Source organism: Amphiura filiformis, chromosome 19, assembly GCF_039555335.1.
Source record: "Amphiura filiformis chromosome 19, Afil_fr2py, whole genome shotgun sequence".
NCBI classification, from domain to species: domain Eukaryota; kingdom Metazoa; phylum Echinodermata; class Ophiuroidea; order Amphilepidida; family Amphiuridae; genus Amphiura; species Amphiura filiformis.
In genome coordinates this window covers 2,516,245-2,543,315 of record NC_092646.1, presented here as the reverse complement: position 1 = coordinate 2,543,315, position 27,071 = coordinate 2,516,245, and the positions used below count along the sequence as shown (strand labels likewise).

Genomic DNA, 27,071 nt, shown 5'->3' with positions numbered 1-27,071 from the left:
ACCATAATGGCAACATACATACTGATATCTACCGAAGATAGCACCATAAAGACAACATACAGACTGCTATCTACCGAAGATAGCATCATAATGACAACATAATACGAGTTACGACCGCTATCTACCGAAGATAGCACGATATTGACAACATACAGCCTGATATCTACTGAACTGAAGATAGCACCATAATGATAACATACAAACTGCTATTTACTGACGATATCACCATTATGACAACTTTGAAACTGCCGTCTTCTGAAGATACACCCACAAAAAAAAGTGAGTCATTTTACTCATTTTTGTACAATTTTCGTGAGTCAGGTGAAAATTGACTCATTAGCAACAACCAATGAGTCTCTATTGACTCATTTTAATTTCACCAGTGTGTCAATTATGAGCTGACGCATTTGCAAATGTTTCAACTGATTCACTTGGTCGTAAAAAATGAGTCAAGATCGTATTTTGAGCCTTTTTAGAAAAACATGTGAGTCAACTTGACTTGAAAGCGAGGCTGCGTGACGTCATCCAAAATTGCAAATTCTTTTTGCCGACGTCGCCATATTGCTCTGCAGCCAGTGAGAGATCTGTGAATAAAATCGTTTCAATCGTGCAGTTTCACGAATGATTTCATCAGTGACACCCAAAAGCCGCGGAGAAGTTGATTTACTGAAGAGAACGAGAGCAAAATTGGTACGCATAGGTAAATATTTATATTGTTTTAGACGATTTTTATGACTGGATTGGCCGGCTGAAAAAAATGTTGTGTTGCCCTCCGCGGCCGGGTCAAAATCGCGAAAATCTGGGCCCGGGTTTTTTTTTTTTTTTTTTTTTTTTTTTAAATTTTATTTTTTTTAATAAATTTTTTTTAACAAATGATTTTTTTATCATACATGTACCCCAAGCCACATGTATTCCCAGATCCATAACGTTCACTAAAAGATTGTGCCCCAAGCCAGCACTTTAATTGGATAGTAGGACTGACTCGTTGAATCCCAACAACATGGATGTTTAGGCCCTTCACAATTGATTTTGAGTTTCCTATTTCCCGCCCGCATCAAAAATTGAAAATTGCAAAATATTTAATTATTTGATTTTTATCTGTCATTTTCTCTGTTAAATGACATTTTTGTTACATTAATTTGCTACTTTCTTACTTTGATCATGAATCCTGAACAAACAAATAACACATATTATTAATTATCAATATATAAAATCAACCATAATTGCAATATGATCTGCAGTGCCAAAATGTACCATGTAGGATGTTCATGTTGATATTTGGCTGTGACCACTTGTTTCAAAATGAAGAAAATAATAAGTAATAAATAACTAATAATTAAGTTACCTCATGCCTATTTTAAAATCTTTAAATATTAAACTAAGAATTAATTGTGAAGGGCCTTATTATTAATATTTACTTCAATAAAATATTCAACATTGGGTAGAAAATACAGCCAATATTAAGCATATGCCTCTCTTCACTCATGTGACTGTGAAATAGTAGGTATCAAATGGTTGAGTTGCTAAAAAAAAAAAAAAAAAAAAAAATCCGGCCGGGTGTACTACCAGATTTTAGGCTTGGGAGGGCAACACGACAATTTTTTTTTTTTTGGCCTTATATTGAACCATCCCCTCATGATCACATCTAGTATTAGCATAGGCAGAGGCCTAATAAAAGCTCTATCGGACTGAAAACTTATGTAAGCTTAAATTATATCTATTGAATATTTACAGACTCTGAAAAAAAAAGACGAATAAAGTTCCTATAAAAGGGAAAGTCCCATTTTCGATTTCTCAATTTGGACAAAATGAAGGGAAGGCCTAATGAGTTATCTTTTTCAATTTTGCAGAAAAAGATGGGGATAGGTGTGGAGGTTACTTATGGTATTTTCACACCTTTATATGAACCTTTTGGAAAAATAAAGTTTTTGGGGAAAATGGAAAAAAAAATCCCTATGGGGGAAAGGGCCTTTTTCAATTTCTCGAAGTTGGACTAGATAAATCACATGCCAATACTAGAGATGTCTTTTTCAATTTCTCAGAAAAAGAAGGGGTAGGCGTGGAGGTAAATTATGGTATTTATATATCTTTGTAATCACCTTTTGGAAAGGTAAGAATATATTTATGTAAACCTTTTGAAATTTTTTTTTTTTTAAATCCCTGTAAAAGGGAAGGTCCCTTTTCGATTTCTCGAATTTGGGCAACAAATGCCTACTAAGTTGTCTTTTTCAATTTCTCAGAAAAAGAGGGGGGATAGGCGTAGAGGTTAATTGTGGTATTTGCATGTATGTATCTACCTTTTGGAAAGGTAAAAATAAAAATAAACCTTTTGGAAAAATAAAAAATTCCCTATAAAAGGGAAAGTCCATTTTAGATTTCACGAATTTGGACTAAATTATAGGATATGTAAAAAACGGTTTCCTCCAATTTCTTAGAATAAAACCGTTAACATGATCTTGATGTTCAGCAGGGCCGGAGACTCCCATACTACAACTAAACACCCAGAGTGAGTTCCAATATAGAAGAGCCCCGCAGGGCTAGAAACCAATTTTGTTATAAAAATAGCAAAAATCACGGGATTTTTTTCTCATGTATGAAATAGGTTAATAAATGCGTATCGCTTGTTGCTCGAGAAATTGTACACAATAATGCACTTACACTAATGCACGAGCCCCGAAGGGGTTCGTGCATTAGACGCACATAGGGCCTGCACTTTGGCTCGACATTTGAAAGGGGCGTGAATTCATTTTTGGATACGCCCCTATTATAATTAGGTAATACTCGACTCACACACATTCCCTATATTAATATGTATATACATGTACCACATGTAGTCAATCTGTCTGCTTTATCTGTATTGTGCCCCTTCTTAAGCAAATACGGTAGTTAAACACGATTTCATCAAACATTATAACAATAGCTCTTTTACAGTGTGCAATATATCCCGGGCAATAATTGGGCAATAATAGAGGATGTGCGTGAAATTATTGATTGCTCCATACAAAGGAATTGAACCGGTGTCCTTCACCGTAATCATGGCACAATGCAGTGCATTCAATCAAACGTTGTCGTCAACCTATTTGATCGTATCTGTGCATTTGTTATGTGTGTGAGACGAGCTGTCGCGGTAGATTGCAATAGCTTGTAATCATGCTTTTGTTGAATGAATTTGAGTATTCCGCCATATTTACGGTATGATACGTCATAATCTAGGTGATTATTTGCATTGGATATCTTGAATACGCTGGTGAGGTTGTGTAATAATCGGATTAATACTATAACAGTAGGTGAATACAAGTTTTGAATATATCGCGTTGCAAAGCCCCATTCAGTGATCCCAGCGAAAATGAAAAAAAAATCAAATTGTTACTTTTATAAAAAAATTTAAAGAAAAAAATTGGCACAAAACCCAAGAAAACGGCAGTATTGACGAAGTTGAAGCCCCATTCAAATACATGTAGCTAATTTATATATACTGTCAGTATGTAAATTACAGATTCACGTAAATGCATTATTTTTTTGTCTTAAATAGGCCTACACGGCTTAGGGCTGAACCACTAGCAGAAGACACCAAGTTGATGTTTTATGACCTTTGACATTCTTTTGTGGCGAGTGACATGGTCAGTTCAATTCACGCCGAGTGTCCTTGACAGGTTTAACTCTGCTTCGGTGGTCATGAAAGAATTCAAAAGATAACCTCTGCCCCAACAATCCCAAGCAATTGTCTGAAACTGCTCTTCGGATGATGTATCATAAGAACTCAGTCGTCAAATGATGATAGTCATATAACGACCAAAAGATTATTACTGACTATATCATTGAAGACTGAGTTCCGCAGTCTTGTACAAAATCTGAATTTTGATGATTTTTACGATCGTCCGGATGAAAAAAAATCACTGAATGTTAGTTCCCTCCTCTCCCTACACTGGCAATATGGATCAAAGAAAAAAAAAGAAAAAAAGAAAGAAAACAAGAAAAAAAAAAGAAAAGAAACAATAAAAGAAAAACAAATATGAAAAGTTCGAACAATATTTGGTTTATAAAATTAACGTGACCGTGATGAGGCTCGAACTCACCACCTTCCGATTTAAAGTTCGAAGCGCTAGTGTACCAAATTCTGATGCCTTACCAAGTGAGCTGTGCTCCTGAGATACGAAATAAAAATAAAATAATACACTGTATACCTGCTTGTGTCGGTAATTGATTTGCTCAAATTCCATAATGGTACAGTGCAACAGAGCAAAAATGCCCAAAATTTAAAAGCTATATAATTTATGACCACTATACTCTACACATAAAAATACTAATACAAGGGAATTTCAACGTAAGAATCCAAACAATTAAGTACCAACATGCACAGCTTTGTCCTTATATCACATTTGGGTTTTTAACAAAATGTTATCAAACCTCTACTGTGATTGGCAGCTGCACAAGGTATCTCTTTGATAGCTGATCATGGCCATCCATTCAGCAAGTGGCTACTAACTGACCTTGACAGGCTTGAATGAGCACTGTCATCTGCTACAAAACCATCACACTCTAGGACCTGGTCACTCCATAATGCTACAGCTACAGGGAGCACAGTACTTTGACAATGGAGTGAAAGACTATTATTATTGATTAGGCGCGGATTTTAAAAGTACAGCTCCTATGCGTGTATAGCAAAAAATTGGAATAGAATGTTTGGAATCACGTAACTAAAGTACTAAATGCATTCTGCAAAATGCGTTCTGACCAATTTATAAAGCATTTCATTAGCTTTAATTTGACATATTGTTTGACATATTTGGAAATATGGTAAATCATTAAATAAAATATTTATTAATTAATCAATTATGTCAATTAATTAAAAATTTAATGCAAATATGCATATTTTCTCTGACAGAATTGTAGGATTTGACAAGAGCCATCTTTCTTGTAAGTTTGATTCTTATAACATACCGGTATCGTATTGCGTCCCGTTATAGTTGCAGAAAAAATACGCGTGCAGGACACACATACGCACACCCCCCCCCCACACACACACACCCCCACCCAGAGGATCGTACCGTTTTACAATCTTATAACATTCATTGGCGCTAGTAGTAGTAAATTTCAATTTTCTTTGCTTTACCTCACTTGTTCTGCTCAAAATTAAAAGGGACATAGCTGACAGTAAAAGCTTACATTTTATGGAAATTATGTTTAACTATTTGCTTAAACAGCACAAAACAGATAAAGCAGACAAATTTACTATACATAGGCCTATACATGTATGGTGTCATGCCAGGGACTGTTTAAGAATATAACATTAGATTTATGATATTTACTTCGAGGACTGTTATATATCAAAAATGTGAAAAATATCAAATTTTAATAATTTGTCATAAAATTTGTATTATATCGTGAATTTCAAACAATGAAATTTATTTGATATCAGAAAGACATTCTTCGTATTCAGAATGCAATTCGATATGTCTGATGTGCTCTCATGTCCCACAAAAAATACTAGAGAGCTTGCGAAATGAAGTTACTTTAACTTTAACTTTACCGTCTAGAGGATTATAGAGGATTATGTATTCAAAACCACTCTGCCATTAAAAGCTGTTAAAGCCGCTTGAAGTTAAAGTTAACGCCAGAATCTATAGTGTGCCGTAAATTATGATGAAAATACGTCATAATTAAAACAATGGTTTGCATATTTCCTCATAGACTACATAATTACCACTTATGTATTGTCTAGTTAATAGACCAATTATTGGAAATCTAATTTGGTTTGGGTAAAAAACATGCCACATGATGCTAAAATTACTGATTGAATTAGATCAAAATAAATTTTGTTCCAAACGTCACACTTGATATATACATTTGTGTGTGCTCATGACGTACACCAAATCAGCTTGCGGAACCAAGTTTTTGGCTTGACTTCAACGCCAAGGGGATTAAGTTCCAGTAAAATGGACTGATTTTACGCGACCCAGCAGTGTAGTGAACTTCTGCGAATTGCAGCTACTGTGAACATTTTTTTACAACGTTGCGTGTCTTAAAATTACACTATATAACCAAATATGTTTGTACTGTTCAGGTATTTTATTTAATTATTATTTTATTCATTTAGGCCTACATTATGTACCCCAATTCAGCAGAAAGCTGGTCTAACATGTGCCACGCTATTATACGCATATTATAGGCCTATGCGTATTGTATGTCAACCAAATTATTCATTATTAAAAGAGGAGGCCTATTTGTTACAAAAAATAAGAATGTCAGAAAAGGAGCATACAGAAATATGTTGGTTGAAATTCAAAATTCTGGGAGTTTTTAAAGAACAAAATGAGGATCATTCGGGGAGATATATTTAATTCGATCAGAATGCAAAGAGGAGTCCTTGCCCTCCTAAAAGAAAACTCCTGGCAACGCCACTGGGGAGTGGGAAAGTGAGGATAGATGAATAGATGGAGGGAGGGGATGATATGGAGAGGGGGTGATGGTGGTGGGGGGGGGCTAGGAGAGCAAACAGATAAAATGGGCTTGTGTAATGATGGAAATATAAAATTGACAAAGCTGACGTTTACTGGAATAATAATTGAGCTTTTATTATAATAATCCGGGACAATAATAGGCATATCACAAGAATATTTAATTGAAACATGTTTAGAAGTATAATATTAGCGTATAGCTCATAACATAGGCCTAATTCCCATTGCATTGGTCATCGCCAAGAGATGTAATCCATGTTTATTCAAACTAAGCGCCTATTGTAATAAGTGTTACCAACAAACCACTTCAGCAAACAAAAGGGAGAAATTTGATGCAGTCGCTTTTACATACCCTTCTTTTGATCACCCATTGATACACTTCCCCTAGTTTGAACAACAAGACGCTGTTGGTACAGAAACCAATCTGACGTTCGCGTTGACGTGAAGTTGAGCAAGAAATCGAATCGATATTTTTGAAGTTGCCGTTAAAGTTCCAGTAACTTCATTCCGCAAGCTCTCTACTATCGAAACGCTCAAAACGCTCATTCCAGATTGGTTAATTTTCTTTTCTTGTTTTCTTTATTTATTTTTCTTTGATTTATATTGCCAGGGTAAGGAGAGGGAACTAAAGGCCCATTCAGTGATTTTTTGATTTTTTTTCATCCCGACGATCGTAAAAATCATCAAAATTCAGATTTTGGATACCAGACTGCGGAACTCAGTCTTCAATGATAGTCAGTAATTTTTATATTTTGGACATTATTATGACTATCATTTGAGGACTGAGTTCTTATGATCCGAGGACCTGGGGGGTCACTCCCATTGTGGCCTGTACACCATCCGCGATAATCAACTTTTGAAAAGCATCCTAAACAAGGATTTAACCCTTGGCTAAAACGACACCCTAAACAGGGATTTCATTCCTAACATCAAATTTCATACCCTAAATTTCATTTCCGCGTATTTAGAAATTGCAATTTTGCTACCCTTTTTCCAATTTTTCATGTTTTGACACCCTAAACGCGATACGCGAGTATCGTGCCTACTCACGAAAAACGACCCTTTTACGCGTTTTCATTATCGCGGATGGTGTACAGGCCACAATGGGAGTGACCCCCCGGGTCCGAGGAGCAGTTTCAGACAATTGCTTGGGATTATTGGGGCAGAGGTTATCTTTTGAATTCTTTCATGACCACTGAAGCATAGTCAAACCTGTCAAGGACACTCGGCGTGAATTGAAAGACCATGTCACTCGCCACAAAAGAATGTCAAAGGTCATAAAACACCACTTTTGTGTCTTCTGCTATCTAAAGGCCTATGACTGATTTTGTACCTTTCGTCATTGTCATAGATGTGCTAACATACTAGTAGCTTGCTAGTGCAGTGGTTCAGCCGAAAACCGTGTGTCTAAGACAAAAAATAATGCATTTACGTGAGTCTGTAAGGCCAAATAAAAAAATAAACATGTTTCACGTCCCCTCCCGCTTCCTTTTTTGAGGTTTCTTCAATTATATTTTTATTTTTTGAAATTCAGTTATAACTTTTCAAAATATATGTCTAGGAAGTAGAGATGCTTTCTATAGCCTTGCTAACATACAAGAAACACTTTTGGAAGGTTTTGTGATCATTAGAGGGGTCTACCTCTCAGAACAACAAATAAAAAGAGGCCTCCTCCTTTTTCCAGGCATTATTGTGTATGCTAAAACAGCTCTAATTATGGGTATTTACACCGATTTTGCGATAAAAAATAAAAAATAAAAAGCCCCCTCCTCCTCCTTTTTTTCAAAAATCCGGACGTGAAACATGTTTTTTATTTTACTTAGCCTAATTTACATACCGGTACTGACGGTATATAATTTGGCTACATGTATTTGAATGGGGCTTCAACTTCGTCAATACTGTCGTTTTCCTGTTTTGTTTTTTTGCCATTTGTTTTCATTAAAAAAATTTATAAACGTAACAATTTGATTTTTTTTTTCACTTTCGCTGGGATCACTGAATGGGACTTTATTCAGTATCGAAGTTACGTAATGTTACTATGTCAACGGGATCACGCGCTAGAGTAATGAACCACGATCGAAATGATCACCACATAAAGTATATGGCACTCGAAGGCATACCAAAGTAGCGTGATCCGGTAACCAAGAGAATTACGTAACCACTTCGATGCTGAATAGCGCGGATTATTCAAAACTTGTTTTTACCTACTGCTAAAGTATTCATCCGATTATTACATAACTTTGCCAGCGTATTCAAGACATATGTTATGTAGGGATAAACTGTACATGGGTATAGAAGCCCTGCATGCTTTTATCGATTGGCTCCAAACAAAGGATTTGAACCGGTGTCCTTCACCGTAATCACGGCGCAGTAGCCTACAGTCCATTCAATCAAATGTTGTCAGTGTGCGAGACGAACGATGTATAAATCTGGAGGTCACATCATCACTTATCATGCTTATTGTAAAAAAGTTTGTCCAATGCATATACTGTGTGTATTGTTCCCGGGTATTGTTAATACAGTCAAGCAAACAGGTATTATATTTTGAAAAGGCCGCTATAGTATATTCACAGGGGTGTCTTGAATGGCCAATCATATGGGACATAATCAAATTGTAGTGACTGCTTCCTTTGTTACCACATGTCAGTCATCTTGTGATTATTGGACCATGTAAACCTGCAAAAAACGAGCCAAAGTGCAGGCCCTATGATCAACATCTCAGTACACATGCATTATTTTGTACAATTTCACTCCCAACAAGTGATACGCATTTATTAACCTATAGATATTAATGAATAATATAATATTTAATGAATCTAGTCTTGATTTCTTTTTAATTTGCAGTGATCATAATCATCTGGGGCACTTCTTTTAATTCCTACGCTGATGGGAGAGAAGGCACTACTTTGTCAGCAGAGCAAGGTAAGTTTAAAACAGAATATTAGGTTCAAGCTGGTGTAAACTTCTGTGCAGAATTTTTGAGTTAGTGAGTGAATTGAAGTGGTACGTTGTGTTTTTTATTTGTACAATTTTGGCAAAAAATTAATTTTAAAGGTGCATGGTCCAATGTTTCACAATGGAGTTTTCTACTTTGAATGATGGGTCACTCATCGCACCAGTTAAATCGGTCAAACTTAATTTATTCATGTGAAAATCACTAAGTTACAGGACAGCTAGCACACCAGCCTTGAAAAGGGAAAATATTTACCAGTATTCAATGTGAGGTGATGTCCAAAGCTGATATGCAATGGAATTTTAGGGAGTTTGGTGACCACCTAATTGTGTCTTGTGTACATTACCAGAAATAAAATTATTTCACATTTATGTTTTCCTTTCCAGGCAACGGATGGACCAATGGCAAGAATTCTCAACGAGAGTAAAGCCAACGGTGAAAGCACTGACAAATTTCAGGAAATTCTGAATGCATCGTTCACCATCTTGGCAGGGAACGAAGTAATTTGCACCACCAACGACTTGATATCAGCAGTCTCTTTACTTATGCTGGTCCATTACAATTTCAATTTGGCATACAACAAGAAAATGGGAAACACACTCACGTTCATTCAGAAGGTGCATTGACACAGTTTCGCCAGCCCCATCTAAGATAGTGAGGTGCACAACTTGAATACAGTCATTAATGATGAGGCTAATGATGAGGTACTAGGTTAATAGTGCTGAAGCTTAAGAGACAAGAACTGAAATAATTTTTTGTTAAACAACTGTTATGCTTTAGACTGAATTTTAGAAGACAAGAACTAAAACTGGAATTTTGGTATCTCCCTTCTATATCTGTGGTTTGTATTAATTAATCGTAAATAATTGGAAGTTAATGTATACATAATAATACTTGGAAGTACTGCAATCTTTACTCCACAGTCATCTATTAATCTTTTGGTTGTCTCTGAAGAATTTCCACAGCTGTTTTTATTGGGAATTTGGCCGGTGGCCACCTCAGTTGAACCTTATCATATAAAAAGGCAACGTGTGAAGACCACTGAGAAGGGAGATTGTATAGTACTTTTTCATTCTTGACCAGTATTGGTGAGGTTATAACCAGCAGAAAACGTAATATTCACAATTGAAACTCCACCATGTTTTATGGTAGCTACCATCATGTAATGGACTCATTTCATATATCCATTCTGAGTCTCTTGATACAATATGACTCATCTGTAAAATTCTAGCAAGTCATGAAGACTCGCTGTAAGTGAGTCTTAGAATAATCAGACTCATTTGTAATGAGTCATGGTGACTCACATGATCCTTCAAGTGTTTCGTTATACGGACAAACCAATGACGCATTAATTTGAGTCAGGGTGACTCACTTTTTTTTGTGGGTGTAGGCCAAAGTAACAATACACAGACTTTTGTCATATATGCTTCAGTCAACCACCAAGTTCATTTTAAATTTAAATATAAAGACAAATATATTATTTTATAATTAACGCCATACCTGTATGTGTATGGGCCGATTTCCACCAGCCGAGGTTTCGCTCCAGCGTTGAGAACATCATCAGCATTTTGAACATCAAAAAAGTAAAATTTTTGATAAATCGGAATTTGAGGGTCCAACCAGCTTTGAAATATCTCCGAAGAAGGTTCCAAGACCATCATCTGTAGGTAGATAATAGTTAAGCGTGTTAAGTTATGGTTCTGGTTCTGGTAAGCTGACATTGTGCTTGAAGAATTAGAGTCAACTTGACCAACGAACTCGCAAGGAGATGTGCAGAAAAAATAACACGAAGTTCAAGTTCAAGCTGCAATGGCTGTGCAGTAATGACCTGAAGCCCTGCAATGTTTTCATGGGCAGAAAGTTTGTTCCAGAATTCAATTGATGCGGGGAAAATGAATACTTATATGCATCAATCCTGGTAGCTGGTTTGACAGTGGTATAGCGTGTGTCATCACATTGGGGTGGGGTGGGGATGGGGGAACCGACCATGATTGGGGGACACCGGGTCTGATTGGGGGGTTACAATGCTGCTACGCCACTGTGGTTTGATATATTTCTGGCTGTGAGGTCTGCTTGATTTTGGATTTGGTGTGAGGTATATACTCATGGAAATGTCAATTAGGTCATGGTTGATTTTATCTGCATTATCCTGGCTTCTATAGTGTCTCCCAATCCAGTTCAGAATTTTCAGAGTTTTGTGACTGTCCCTTTGATTATTTTTACAGAAGTATAGGATCTACGCAGAACCATATTTGGCTGAAAATTTGTTGATCTAATACGGTATTTTCACTACATATAAAAAACAAACGGAATCGAGATAGTAGTAGGCCTAACTCGCATTTTGTCTCTATTTACATGTGACAGGAAACATGTTATGGGGTACAACGTTGATTAAGATTTTCTGCGATTTTGTCAAAAATTGATTATTTTCCCGAAATTTCATAGTCGCTAAGTGACCTCATAAGTTTTGAATATCGGATATAGCTGGTTACTTTATGTGCAAGATTTGAATTCAAAAGACCCTTGGGTAAAAAGGTCGCTTTTCTGAGTTTTTTTAAGTTATGTCAGAAAAGCGACCTTTTTACCGACCTTTTTTGCGACCTTAAAAGGTAAGGTTGCAAAACACTAATAAAAATAAACATAATAATAACAAAAGGGCGAGTAGAACCCTATTAAGCGGACCCTTTGTCATGAAATATTATGAAATCATTTTACCTCAACCTGCCACGTTTTGTTATATATATATAGTCAAGGTTAACGGCTCTTGAAAATGAACATGAACTTGACCTGGAATGGGCTATTCCAGAAAATAGATGCACACCCCCTATAGAGGAGTTCGGATATCCGGACTTTTTGTCCAGTCGTGACTGTTGGAAATCCAGACTTTTAAAGTGCTCAAAGGCAAAAAAATCCGGCAGAAAAATAGTTCAAAATCAGAAATCCTCAATTTGAGAGCTCATTTTCAACATTGCCGTGATTTTTCCTGCATTTGATAGGGTTTCCAAGCTTTTTCCAGTAACATTGGCAACTGGAATTCCAGTCGTTTTCAGAAAGCAGACTTGGAAATCCAGACATTTCTTTGATTGGAAATTTACTCCTCTATAGGGGGTGTGCACCTATTTTCTGGAATAGCCCAATGACACCTGAATTACCGTAAAACCCCGTCTACAAGGATATATCTAAGAAACGCCCTCAATAAAATTGGTTGCTTGTTGTATTTGGAGTTTGAGCAAATATTATACTGGCACTGGGTGGCTATGCATTCCATCTAAGTATGTTGTAACACCAATCAATTGTATTGACATAATAACGACTGTTTCGTATATCAGGATCGTATAGCTCAATTGATAGAGCGTCAGACTTTGGAACTAAAGAGAGCATGGTCCGGGCACCGGTTCCGTTTTTTCATTCTCGTTTAATTTTAACTTTTGACATGTTCTTTTTATCTTTCTTCAAATCTACCTTTCTACTTTTAATTTTAGGTGCGTTTTTTTTTTTTTTTTTTTTAATAGTTTTTTTTATAGTTTTTTTTAGTAATTTTGTGGTTTTATAGAAACTAGTAAAAGCATTTATTCTAAATAATAGCGAAACCCACGGTTAGACAGATGTGTTGTAACTACTTGTCTGTCCTCGTCTTTGCAATAAAAACCTATGTTGCACCTTTGTGCCATCCCAATTCTTGAGGTAGGGTGCGTTTTTGGCTTAAGCACGATTTTGTTTCTACTCGAAATGAAATCAAAATAAATATTGTTCTGTTGCCACAATTGCAGTTTTTTCAATAAAAAAATAGATGAGGAATAATAATTATTCCATATTTGAATCTATTGTCCCATCAAGAATAGAGTGTCTTCAAAAACTTCAATCAATTCATCTGACAAAGGAAACTATTCTGGTCATTCAATTTTGTTTCGCTTGCACCTGTTATATCACAGGCGTTGGTAGAGAAGGCACACTTCTCTTGTCTTCACCGAAGTAGTGATGTAAACACTAACATGATTAATTACCATAGCTAGCAATGGACATACACTATTTTTTGTTCCACTTGAACCCATACTATAGGCTATTCGCTGTCGATGTGACGTAATTAATCGGATTAACTACCATAGCAATTGATGAATACAATTTCGAATATATAGCCATGCACTTCATCGTTCACGTGGCACCTATGCATTAAACCATAGTTGTCAAAGAAATGCTAATCACTCGCCATGTAAGATTAGTATTTATGAAAAGAGTGGTATTCAATCTATGTTTGGTGACATACGCGGGTGATTAATTGCGATTATTACGTCACTTCGACAGCGAATTGTAGTATAGACGAATCCAACAAGCCAAGTGATGGTCAGAATTTATTCGGCCATTATACGCTGGTGAAGTTGCGTAATTAATCGGATTAATTACCATAGCAATAGGTGAAAACAATTTTGAACATATCGCGCTGCGCTACAAGCAGGTTACACTCATCACCTGTACTGTGTATGTCTGCAATCATAGATTGAATACAATACTGGTCTTTTCAAAGATCTTACAGGTGCAGCATGATATGGTTCAATGAAGAGGTACCGCCTGAACGTATCAGTGTATAACGCGGTATATTCAAAATTGTTTTCACCTATTGCTATGGTAGTTAATCCGATTATTACGTAACTTCGCCAGCGTATTGAAATAAAACAGAAGGATGTGAGTTCATAAGGGCAATGTCGGGGATAGGTCACAATCGATGTGGAGAGATGAGAGGTCCGACCAACAGCCATAGCGATTCAACTAATTCCAGCGGACGGTCTGTGGCTAGTAAGGAATCGTCTTTGACCACATGCGCAGATCTGTCTCGTCAGGAAGATATTTAATATCCCGAATTTATAATAGGCCTATGCCTACCAGTTCCATCGTATAACCGATCTGCTAGAGAATATTTGTTACCATGTTTAATAAATTCGTATTTATCGTATAATAAAATGTAGCCAAATGTATATTATGTGTCACACGGTTTTCTGCTGAACCACTAGCAGGCTATGTTACCACATCTATGACAATGACAAAGGTGAATTTTGATGATTTTTACGATCGTCCGGATGAGCAAATCACTGAATGGGTCTTTAGTTCCCTCCTCTCCTTATCCTGCCAATATTATATGAATCAAAGAAAAATAAAGAAAAAAATAAAATTAAACAAGAAAAAAAGACAAAGAAAAGAAGCAATAAAAGAAAAACAATAGAATAAATTAAACTAAATATGAAAAAAAAATGATCACGAAAGGAGTCTTTAGAAAATGCAAGAAAATATAAATGAAAAGTTTGAACAATATTTTGTTTATAAAAGTTTGTGTGACCGTGATGAGGCTCGAACTCACCATCTTCCGATCTAAAGAACCAAAGTCTTATGCCTTGCCAAGTGAGCTATGCTCGTGAGATGCGAAATAAAGATAAAATAATACATTGTATACCTGCTTGTGTCGGTAAATGATTTGCTCAAATTCCATAATGATATAATATTGTGGAGGGCGCTAGCGTGAAATATGCTATCATCACAGTCGCTTCTATTCCTTATAGACGGGTTTCTACGGTAGTTCGACAAAAGAAGCACATAATAAAACCTATTCTCTCTCATAATTCATGTGAAAAGTGTTTTCCAACGATACATCTGTGGTGTTTTATTTCACGTAATAATTCCAGCCCAAAATAAGTTACCGTACGCGTAGTCATCGATATGGGGGGGGGCAATCTCAACTCTCGCCCAAACCCAGGTAACATGGACCTTTAAAGACCCATTCAGTGATCCCAGTGCATGTGTAAAAAATTAAAATTGTTTATAAATTGCTGAAAAGTAAAGAATAGGTCAGCAAAATGATCATTTGGTATTTTTTAAATGACAAATTTGGCAAAAAACGAAGAAAATACACTCATAGAAATGACTTGTTCGCCTTGTTGGCGCAATTCAAAAGGAGTAAGTTTGGACAACTCAAAAATAGTGTAAAAGTTGCCAAAACAAAATTCATTTTAGTTATCCGAACTTAAAAAATGCTGAAAAAGCTCAAAAAGTTCCGTCAACTAATCAACTTTGTTGGCATTACTTAAAAGTTGATGTAAGTCGTTGCGTCAACTTTTTAAGTAATGCCAACTTCTGAATTCAAGTTCAGGGAACTTAGAAAAATAAATAAGGTTCAAAGAACCAATTAGTTGAGTTATTGTAACTCAACATGTAAGTTGATGTAACTCGTTCATATAAGTTACTGGTACTTATTGCAAATCACTGAATGGGCCTTTAAGGAGTAATCCGGGATTACAGCATCCTCTTTTTATAGAGTTTCACATTTGATTCCGGTTTTGTGTAAGCCAATAAAACCGTCTGCAGAATTATGTATAGGCTCCATAGGCCACTTTAATGTATTTAATATATTGACAAAACATTAATAAATTTGACGGTATTTTTACCACTCAAACATTGTGTAGCCAGATATTTCCGATGGTAGGCCTATAAAAATTTCAACCTTTAGAAAATGGGGGATGAGGCTATGGATAACGAAATGACCATATGTTTTATGAATCTGAAGCCCGGGGGGGTTCTCAATACAAATGACCATACGGGGACGTGCCGCAAATAGGCCTATGGGTAGCATTTTTAGCCTATTGGTATACCAATGACCCCTTTTTCAAAGCCAATTTTGGTATATGAATGGGTCCTTTTTTCAAAAATTTCTAAATTTTTTCGGAAAATAGCCCAATTTTTCCCTAATCTAGCCAAAATTTCCAAAATTTTGGGAAAATTTGTAAAAACTAAGACAATTTGGGTTCAATTCAGCCGAAAATTTGACTTTAGGTATATCAATTGGTATATTTAGGCTATGGGTCCACTTTCAAATTATCAGCGGCACGTCCCTATCAAAACCAAACTTGAGTACCCCCCCACGGTATCTGAAGTCAATGTACTTTTCTGACTCGGGTTGACCTAAGTCATGTGTAAGTGTTTTGGCAAAAATAAGGGCTCAATTTTATCGTATTTTCTACGGTCCGTGAAGGAATTCTTTTAGCCCAGTGCAATGTGGAAGTAGACCGTTTAATACGTTCTGGTATATGATGATTGGCCCTTTGGATTTTAAGGCCAATTCATACTCAGGTATTCATTTTTCAATCATTTGGAAATATATACAACTTACGTTTTCTGAAAGGCAACTTTCGTTTTGTGAATTGCAATGCAGTTTCCAACATTTTTCAAATTGCAGTTGCACCCTCGTCATTGACAAAGAAACCATAATATTGTTAGCATGAACTTGGATTGTTTAACGCTTAAAATTACGTTGATTAGTCTGACTAAGTCTTCTCCAGGAAGTTATGAAATAAGGGACCGTTCACAAATACTTGTAAGGGGGGGGGCCTGATGCAACAAAATTTTATCGTGAAAATTTTTCGGGCCCCCCCTTTACAGACCTCGAAAATTTCAGGAGCCCCCTTTTTTGACATGAAAATTATGGGTCAAGCCCATAGAAAAACATATAAACTCAATTTTTCCAGGTAAATTTGTGGTCATTTTTTTCAGCCCCCCCTAGGAGGGTCAAAAATTTTCATGGCCCCCCTTTTTGCATCAGGCCCCCCTTACAAGTGTTTGTGAACGGTCCCTAAAATGGGTTTCCAACAAATACTGAATTCCGTTTTCTATACATGTAAAACGGAAAACTGTTGGTTATAATTTAAACTTGAAAGGATATATGAAAAATATATAAGCTACTATTGTCAAATTTTGTTTGCGAATGGAAATATTATTAAATATTAAGGGCTGGGGTATGAACGTTTGGACAGTATTTATTTTGGGACATTAGAGCACATCAGACATATCGAATTGCATTCTGAATATGAAGAATGTCCTTCTGATATCAAATAATTTTGATTTTTTGAAATTCGCAATTTAATACACATTTTATGGCAAATCATTAAAAATTGATATTTTTGATATTTAACAGTACTTGAAGTAAACTTTATAAATCTGATGATTTATACTTAAGGTGTATGTAGGTGGGATGAAAAGCCGACGATCAATTGAAAATTTCGACCTTTCGTATTGAAGATATGGATTTTTTTTCCCAAAACACCAAAAAAAATTAGGTCTTTTTGGGAAAAAAATCCATATCTTCAATATGAAAGGTCAAAATTTTCAATTGACCGTCGGCTTTTCCTCCCGGCTTTTCCTCCCTGCTACATACACTTTAAGAATTATCATTAGATTTATATAATTTACTTCGAGGACTGTTATATATTGAAACGGAGAGCCAAAATGCGATTTCAGATTTTTGGCCTGTTTTTAAGCTTACCTCCTGTGTGTTTGTCCATTGCAGAAATACGAAAATTTAGCTCTTGTCAAATTCATATTTAGAGAAAAGTCACGATGCTCACATGTTCGTGGTAGTTTTTGATCGTTATTATGCATTTAAAAATGATTGCATGGCTCTGCACAAGGTATATTTTTGTAAATATTTGGATTTGTTTACCTGCCGATCGTCTGTTGTCGCCGTGGGTTGAATATACGGCAGAGAAAATTTGTCATAAAGTGCGTGCGAAATTGGCCTCAAATTTCACTATTTCCGCTAGAAGTTGTACAGAGATCTTATAATATTGTGTAAATAATTTTGTCAGGAACAAAATAAGGTATTACATACCGTCTACGAGTAAATATTGAGGACAAAATTCAGGTTTTTCATGTGTTGTTTCAAAGAATTTTAGATTTGTCATTTTGAAATTCCCCGGCCAGCAATCGTCTGAACGTAAACAAGTTTTTCCTAAAATTGTAAATTTCCTTAAAAACGACTTTTGTTGATCAAACTTTGGATTATTTAAGATGTAATTGTTTAAGGATGTAGAATTTTAAGATATTTTTGAGTATTTTTATGTTTTACATGGTCAAAAAGGGGGTCATCAGTTTGATTCCTGATTTAAAAACGCTAGCAGTTCTAGTTATTAAATTTCGTCATGTTCAAAATCTTTTCGAAAGTGAGCGCCTGACGCGGAGTGACTGCGCGATATCCATAGTAACGGAGCTTACGCTTTGAACGCAGCCGCCAAAAGGTTCCATGAACGCGTTCAGGAGAGTATATAAAGGCCGTGCACGACGCGAATTAATGAGATTGCTTGGTGGACAATAGTCCACCCACGAACCTTCAGTCAGAAGGTAAGCACTGCCAACCAAAGCAAATACGCCCTACTCTGGAGCTCAGATTGAGCTAGGGGCAGCTTGGCTACCACAATAGTGGCGACACCAGGGTGTTATGCACTCCGGTGATTTGGCCTAGCGCCTTTGCCTAATTTGGGCAAGTGACTTGCCGCACACATGCACAAATCCAATGGAAAATTATGCACTGTATTTATGTGCATTCATTGTTGCATGGCAAGCTCGTATTTGGTGTACAGGCATGGATACTCTGTATAGGCCTACTAGGCCTTGGCCTAGCCTACGACTATGTCATGTGATGAGAGATTCTGTTGATTAAATTGTATTTTTATGCTTCTTGATTATTCAAGCAGATAGTATATTCGGCAGCATTTATTGGTAAATTATTTGGATTTAAAAGAGAGAAATAAGGAAATATCGTCATGATCATCAACAGAGATTGTGTATTTACCAGTGTTTACTTGTATTTTATGAATTGTGATATGATAAGACAGATATATGAAAGCAAAATAACAATACAAGATATAACAAAAGAAGCAAATGTAAAACAGAATTGTCAAGTCTCATTTTTACCTGTTACTTCTCCTTTCATGCATCACTGATTCAACATATCTTGGGGAGAATTCTAGTCTTTGATACTACGCTACCACTTGTATGTTTAGAAGGCTAGTCTTCTCCATCAGTCGTTTATAAAAATATTAGGGGCAAGCTCGGTCCCGTTACAACTGGTGTCTGGCGGTAGGATAAATCAAAATTTTAACAAATTTTGGCTCACGATTTATTATGGCAGCGACTGAAGATAGTGTTGAAACTTCTCCAACCGATACCAGCTCAGAAATATTAGCTGGTGATGAATTTAATGTTCATGAAAGTGATGAGTCAGTGAGAAGTAGGCCTAAATATTCTAGCAATGACACTCAGCCTGGAGTAAAAATAAAGCCTCAAACTTACGATGGGACCACTTCCTGGTCAGACTATTTGATACAATTCGAAATTGTTGCTGAATGGAATAAATGGAATGATTATACCAAAGCCATATGTTTAGCAACTAGTCTAAGAGGTGTTGCTCAGAGTGTACTGGGATATTTGGATCCGACTGAACGGCATGATTACCACTCACTTGTGGCCTGTTTGAACCTGAGGTTTGGAACCGAAAATCAGGAAGAGCTATTCTGGGTGAAACTCAATAACAGAGTAAGACACCCAAAAGAGTCATTGCCTGACCTAGCTCACAACATCAGGAAGTTAGTCAAGCTAGCTTTACCAACAATACCAAGTCCTTTCTCACAGGAGATAGCAAAGAAATACTTCATAAGTGCTATCAGAGTGAGCGAGTTGCGGTTAAATATCCTGCGTGCAAAACCTGTTACTTTTAATGATGCAATAAAGTTTGCAGTGGAAACCGAAGCTTTTTACAAAGCTGAAAAGTACAGAAAGCATCAGTATGAAGCATCTGTAGACAGTGCAGATGGAATTGCTGAAGGGCAATTTGTAGATGTGAAAAAGAAGACTGGGCGATCATCCAGAAAGAACCGGAAGTCTCCCTCATCACAAATGCGAGCCAGGAGAAGGTTAACTTTCTTAAAGATCCAGAAAAAGTTAACCAGGCCGCATGCTCCCTTAATTGGGAAAAACTGTGATGATCTACCCTGCCAAATGGCATGCTCAAGCAGTTTCAAGAAGAAAGGGAGAAAGACACGAAAGTCTCCATCATCTAGAAGACGAGCCAGGAGACGATTAGATGTAAGGAGACAGTTAACTGGTGGTCAGGACACTCCCTTGATAAATGGGGAAGACTGCCAACCAGCAGGTACCCCGAGTGATAATCAGACGGTATTAGTTGACCGTATAGGCGTAGGTGAATGGAATTCATCTGGTCAATACGCCGACACTCTGAGAAAGTTGTCAACTCAGATGAGTCTTTGGAAGAGGTCAGCTATGCTACTTGATGATGGACATGATGGTATAGGCACACTATCTGGCATGTGCACCAACTCATTTGCAACAGGAGACTTGCCATCATCAGAATGAGTCTGGAAGAGTGACCAGTTATCATGCACACAGGCAGTGATAATGTCTGATTGTATATAATTTGTAAATAGCTTTACGAGGAAGATTCAAGGAGACGAAAGCTATCGTGTTTATGGGATAATGATATGCGGAAAAGCCCTCGCCGTATAGTCACTGATCCTTGTGGTGTATGAAGTCCGGAAAAGGGCTCACCGACGTTTTGCACTGCCTGCTCACAGCTCCTTGCCGCTAAAATATGAAATTACTGTTTTATGAAGTTGAAGTCAGGTATAGGCCTTGCCGGCATCATCATCATATAAACGTGTTTTATAGCGGATTGTCTACTCTATATACATGTAGACCCTGTATATAAAATTGTTTTCATTTAAAATTGTTATTATGTAATTATAATAACTCGACTCTGAGAGGAGCAGCCTCCAATAAAAAGAACTTCATAAATGAAATTTTATTTCAGTCAAAACATGATTAGAAGTTTGATATGATTTTACTGACTGCAGCGGTATTGTCATGCCAATCTTTTGATCAAGTTTTGTCTATGGGAAATTCTTGTTCTTTTAAAAAGAGCAATATTCTGGATTTCTTAATTTGGATAACGTGAAAGACACCTCACTTTATTTCGACACAACAATTCTTATACAATCATTCGGAATGGTGGATATGCATGGAGACATCACCATGAAAAATATGGACAGTGTTGACTGTCGGGCACTCATGTGTTTTACATGAGATTTCATGCCTTAATTCTGAATTGAATGTCAGATATTGCAGAATACAAAGACAGATGAAGAAAAACAAAATGGAGACGGAGATATCTAGAGTTAAATATTAGACATCGATTTCAAGCCTACAATAATGGTTGCTTAATTGAATAGCCATTAGGTCTGTACGTGCTATCTACTGAAGATAGCTAAGTTTCGTCGTATACGGCATGTGCTCTTAAGAAGATTAACAAATGAAAATAAACCAGATCTCATCATGTGTTCTCTTACTGACTGTTGAGGCATCACCACGGGCCGGTTATGCAGATCTTATGATTTTGGAACTCTGGTTGGTGCGACGGTGACTCACTGATTGCAGTCATGATGTTTTCAGAGCAATGTCAGGCTATGTAGGCGCATTGGTAACAGAAAATCAAGTTTCGCTCTTGGGTGGATTGCCAACTGAGAAAGTCTACATGGACTTAATAGAACTCAGGTGCAAGAATGAATGGCAAAAGTGATATTTGACTAGTCAATGGTTATTCTTTACCAGGTCAAATGTTTTATTGGATGATGTATGGTTTCTTTACACCTTGCATAATTGATGTAAGGGCGGCGCAGTCAACAGTTCCTCTCATGATCGACGGTGAACCAATCTGGCAGTTTCTCATGAGAGTTGCGAAAGAGGTATGATAATGTAGATTCTCAGATGTTGAAGATATCGAACTGAAGACAAGGTCCATCAGAAGAAAGGACGCTGAGGAATATAGAACTTTTATAATATCTGAACTTAAATATTGATCATTAATGGATGGCAAAAATGTAAAATGTTAAGCGGATGTTTTGTGTAACTTGATGCAGAGACAGACTTCTGTTCGTTAGCTCGAAAGTCAAGATTGAAATTGGTATCGTTCATTTGAAAATGAAATTGATGGAAATGTGCACCAAGGTGAATTAAATGGTTCTTGTAAATTAATATTTTATTGGTGAAGAAAAGTATGCATAAAAAGCAGATGCTTAAATGATTAATATGCTAGAGATACTGTGAAAGATTTGTATAAAACTTGTAAGCATAATAATATAATTTGCATGTGAAATAGAGTTGCTTTTATAATGTATGTATAGTCGTAAATCGGCCAAATAGCCAATCAAATTTTGGAAAACTTTTTGAGGTCACGAGGTCACGAGGTCACGACAATGTTATTGTCAGCCTGTCACCAAACAATGATTGAGTGAATTTACCGTTGTTACTACTAAAGTTTGTCAAGAAAATGCTCTTTTTTTTTTTTGTACCGTAATTAAGTTAAATAATTATACATGTTACATTTCGGGACGAAATAGTCTCGAAGAGGGGGTAGTGAAACGGAGAGCCAAAATGCGATTTCAGATTTTTGGCCTGTTTTTAAGCTTACCTCCTGTGTGTTTGTCCATTGCAGAAATACGAAAATTTAGCTCTTGTCAAATTCATATTTAGAGAAAAGTCACGATGCTCACATGTTCGTGGTAGTTTTTGATCGTTATTATGCATTTAAAAATGATTGCATGGCTCTGCACAAGGTATATTTTTGTAAATATTTGGATTTGTTTACCTGCCGATCGTCTGTTGTCGCCGTGGGTTGAATATACGGCAGAGAAAATTTGTCATAAAGTGCGTGCGAAATTGGCCTCAAATTTCACTATTTCCGCTAGAAGTTGTACAGAGATCTTATAATATTGTGTAAATAATTTTGTCAGGAACAAAATAAGGTATTACATACCGTCTACGAGTAAATATTGAGGACAAAATTCAGGTTTTTCATGTGTTGTTTCAAAGAATTTTAGATTTGTCATTTTGAAATTCCCCGGCCAGCAATCGTCTGAACGTAAACAAGTTTTTCCTAAAATTGTAAATTTCCTTAAAAACGACTTTTGTTGATCAAACTTTGGATTATTTAAGATGTAATTGTTTAAGGATGTAGAATTTTAAGATATTTTTGAGTATTTTTATGTTTTACATGGTCAAAAGGGGTCATCAGTTTGATTCCTGATTTAAAAACGCTAGCAGTTCTAGTTATTAAATTTCGTCATGTTCAAAATCTTTTCGAAAGTGAGCGCCTGACGCGGAGTGACTGCGCGATATCCATAGTAACGGAGCTTACGCTTTGAACGCAGCCGCCAAAAGGTTCCATGAACGCGTTCAGGAGAGTATATAAAGGCCGTGCACGACGCGAATTAATGAGATTGCTTGGTGGACAATAGTCCACCCACGAACCTTCAGTCAGAAGGTAAGCACTGCCAACCAAAGCAAATACGCCCTACTCTGGAGCTCAGATTGAGCTAGGGGCAGCTTGGCTACCACAATAGTGGCGACACCAGGGTGTTATGCACTCCGGTGATTTGGCCTAGCGCCTTTGCCTAATTTGGGCAAGTGACTTGCCGCACACATGCACAAATCCTATGGAAAATTATGCACTGTATTTATGTGCATTCATTGTTGCATGGCAAGCTCGTATTTGGTGTACAGGCATGGATACTCTGTATAGGCCTACTAGGCCTTGGCCTAGCCTACGACTATGTCATGTGATGAGAGATTCTGTTGATTAAATTGTATTTTTATGCTTCTTGATTATTCAAGCAGATAGTATATTCGGCAGCATTTATTGGTAAATTATTTGGATTTAAAAGAGAGAAATAAGGAAATATCGTCATGATCATCAACAGAGATTGTGTATTTACCAGTGTTTACTTGTATTTTATGAATTGTGATATGATAAGACAGATATGAAAGCAAAATAACAATACAAGATATAACAAAAGAAGCAAATGTAAAACAGAATTGTCAAGTCTCATTTTTACCTGTTACTTCTCCTTTCATGCATCACTGATTCAACATATCTTGGGTAGAATTCTAGTCTTTGATACTACGCTACCACTTGTATGTTTAGAAGGCTAGTCTTCTCCATCAGTCGTTTATAAAAATATTAGGGGCAAGCTCGGTCCCGTTACAATATCAAAAATTTGAAAAATATCAAATTTTTATAATTTGTCATAAAATTTGTATTATATTGTGATTTAAAAAAAATGAAAATTATTTGATATCAGAAAGACATGTTTCGTATTCAGAATGCAATTCGATAGGTCTGAGGTGCTCTCATGTCCCACACAAAATACTGTCGAAACGCAATAAACGCTCATTTTGGATCCCTTAAATGAATCATTGCAGCCAATATTCGACGTCAAATAAAGTATGAACCGAGCCTTAGTGTACAAAGGCAGGGCAACGACCGTGCAGCAAGCTTGACTTATCTGGAATGTGCATCAAGTGTTAATTTTATAATCGAATCTATAAAATTACAAGGGCATAACATGCATGGCTACAAAGTGAGCAATTAATCGATATAAAATCGAAGTGATCAGCAGCCTGTTTTATAGGATTAGGCATATGTTAAGGTTTCTCTTAACCCTGCAATTTTGGAAACTTTCGGGCCTCATAACTGCTAGATTTTTGGTCTAAAGTAAATAAAAGTATGATTTTATTTAGAATGGCAAAGACTTGATAAATTCATCTGTGAGGTCAAATTTCAAATTTGGGCCAAAATCCCCCAAAACATGTTTTTTTGGCCCACTTCTCTTTTTGTTAAAATTCTTCAGCCCAAATTTTTTTTATTACTTTTTAAAATCTAGATACAAATATCTAGGAGCCGTTTTTTTTTTTTTTTTAAATTTGGACGAAATCGGCCCGGAAATCGGGTTTTTTTTGTGTGATTTTTTTTTGAAAATTAAACATTTTTTAATCATTTCTGGTGCAAATTTCTCAAAGTTGATCCAAACTTTAAAAAAACGGTTCCTAGATATTTTATCTAGTTTAAAAAAATTAATAAACAACATTTTAGCCCAAGAATTTTTTGTTACGTTTGTTAACGAAAAAGAAATGGGCCAAAAACCCGGTTTTTTAATTTTGGGCCGAAAATAAGCATTTTGGCCCAAATTTGACCTCACAGATGAATTTATCAAGTCTATGCCATTCTAAATATGTATAATTTATATTTTCCTTCACAGGATCGAGCACTCTATTTAATGAAAGAAGAAACACAACTTTATGTATATTTTATACCGGTACACTTTAGACCAACAATTTAGCAAAACGTTTTCATAACATTCAAAAACATTTGTTAATAACCTACTGCAAATATCAGCAAGCGAAAATTGTTAATTGATTTGAATTGCTACTGCAAATATTCTAACATATTTAAGTGTAAACAAAATATTTAGCAAAAAAGTTTACAAAAAACTACCGTATGTTACAACAACATTTTGAAAACAAAAACGTTTCCATGACTTTTACATAATAACCCGATATTTAATGTTATTAAAATGTTTTTAACCAAACCCTAACCAAATTATAATATTGTCGTCAAATTTTGATTTTGTTATTCTTTACCTGATTATTTATTGTAAAGGATTTTATGGCAAATATGGATTTTTTTACAAAAATGGTAAAATGATATTTAGTTCGTGCACTATCGGATAATACTTCCCTTTTCATTCTGATTAGAATTTATAGGCATAATTATAGGCATACGGTTTGCTGATCTAGAGAGCACAATCGCCGAGCGGAACTTGCTGCGACTCATAATCGGGAGGTTGCGGGTTCAAGCCCCAGCGACACCATTGTGTTATGCCCTTGAGTAAGGCACTTTATCTCGATTATTTTTTTCCACACAGGTTCGACTCCTTTATACCTTACTGATTTCCACTGCCCCTATCGGGAAAACAGCGGATCGATCTGATTGGCTAATCAAATCTGGGGACTCGTTTAAAAATCAGCACAAATTTTGTCAGAACAACGTTTTCGACATCAATCGCAGAATATTCACTTGTATATTTTGTTTTTGATCCTATTAATGTCTTCTGACATGGTCCTACTATTATGACTATTATATAATGGATCCCTGTTGAAATAGGCCTTTTGGGCTTAGAGCTATCCTGTGATATCTCCTTGCATTTTTTATGTTTTGTATGTTAAGTTTTATTTTAGCGAAATTTACATCGCTTTTTCTTGTAAGCCTATTGTTGTATGCGCAATGATGAAAATGAATACGAGGAATGTCCTTCTGATATCAAATAATTTTGATTTTATTTAAAAATTGGCAATATAATACAAATTTATTAAAAATTTATGTTTTTTTAAATTTTTCATATTTAACAATCCTCGAAGTAAATTTTAAGGTGTATATTGCTGGGAGGAAAAGCCGACGATCGTTGGAAAATGTTGACATTTCGCTTTGAAGACACACATTTTTCCCCCAAGAGGCCTCAATTTTCTAGTTGTTTTGGGGTAAAAATAAGATCTTCAATAAACGAAAGATCAACTTTTTCAAATGATCGTCGGGTTTTCTTCCCAGACACATTTCATCATTAGGCCTAGCTTTTACTTCGAGGACTGTTAATTGTCAAAATGTTTATGTTCATGATCGTTGGGAACTGATGGCTCATTATGTATGTCTTTTCTCCCTCCATCAGTTCCAAGCACAGGAATTAAAAAAAAAAATTTCAAAAAAAATCAAATTATTTGATATCAGAAGGACATTCTTCGTATTCAGAATGCAATTCGATACCGGTATGTCTGATGTGCTCTAATGTCCCACAATAAAATACTGTGCAAACGTTCATACCACGTTACCAAAGCCCTTAAAACAGCATTTTTATACCAAAACCAAAATCTAAAAAGTTTTTAAAATGTTTTGTTTGCTGGGTACAAAGCTACATTATATCACTTTAATGCATGTATCCTAG

The 27,071-nt window shown here is 36.1% G+C and overlaps 1 protein-coding gene and 1 long non-coding RNA gene across 3 annotated transcripts in view; one reads left to right on the top strand and one right to left on the bottom strand.

Annotated features, from left to right (window-relative positions):
• The window catches only part of LOC140140818 (lysosome membrane protein 2-like), a 58,393-nt gene that overhangs the window by 23,996 nt on the left and 7,326 nt on the right, over positions 1 to 27,071 (bottom strand). For both annotated transcript variants that reach the window (XM_072162574.1, XM_072162573.1), the window contains one exon: positions 10,912 to 11,072. In XM_072162574.1, coding sequence (XP_072018675.1) covers positions 10,912 to 11,072 — 161 coding nt within the window. The remainder of the gene's footprint in view (positions 1 to 10,911; positions 11,073 to 27,071) is intronic.
• On the top strand, positions 558 to 10,541 carry LOC140140249 (uncharacterized). Its single transcript, XR_011857228.1, has 3 exons — positions 558 to 700; positions 9,303 to 9,380; positions 9,798 to 10,541. It is a non-coding gene; the product is annotated as an uncharacterized lncRNA (long non-coding RNA).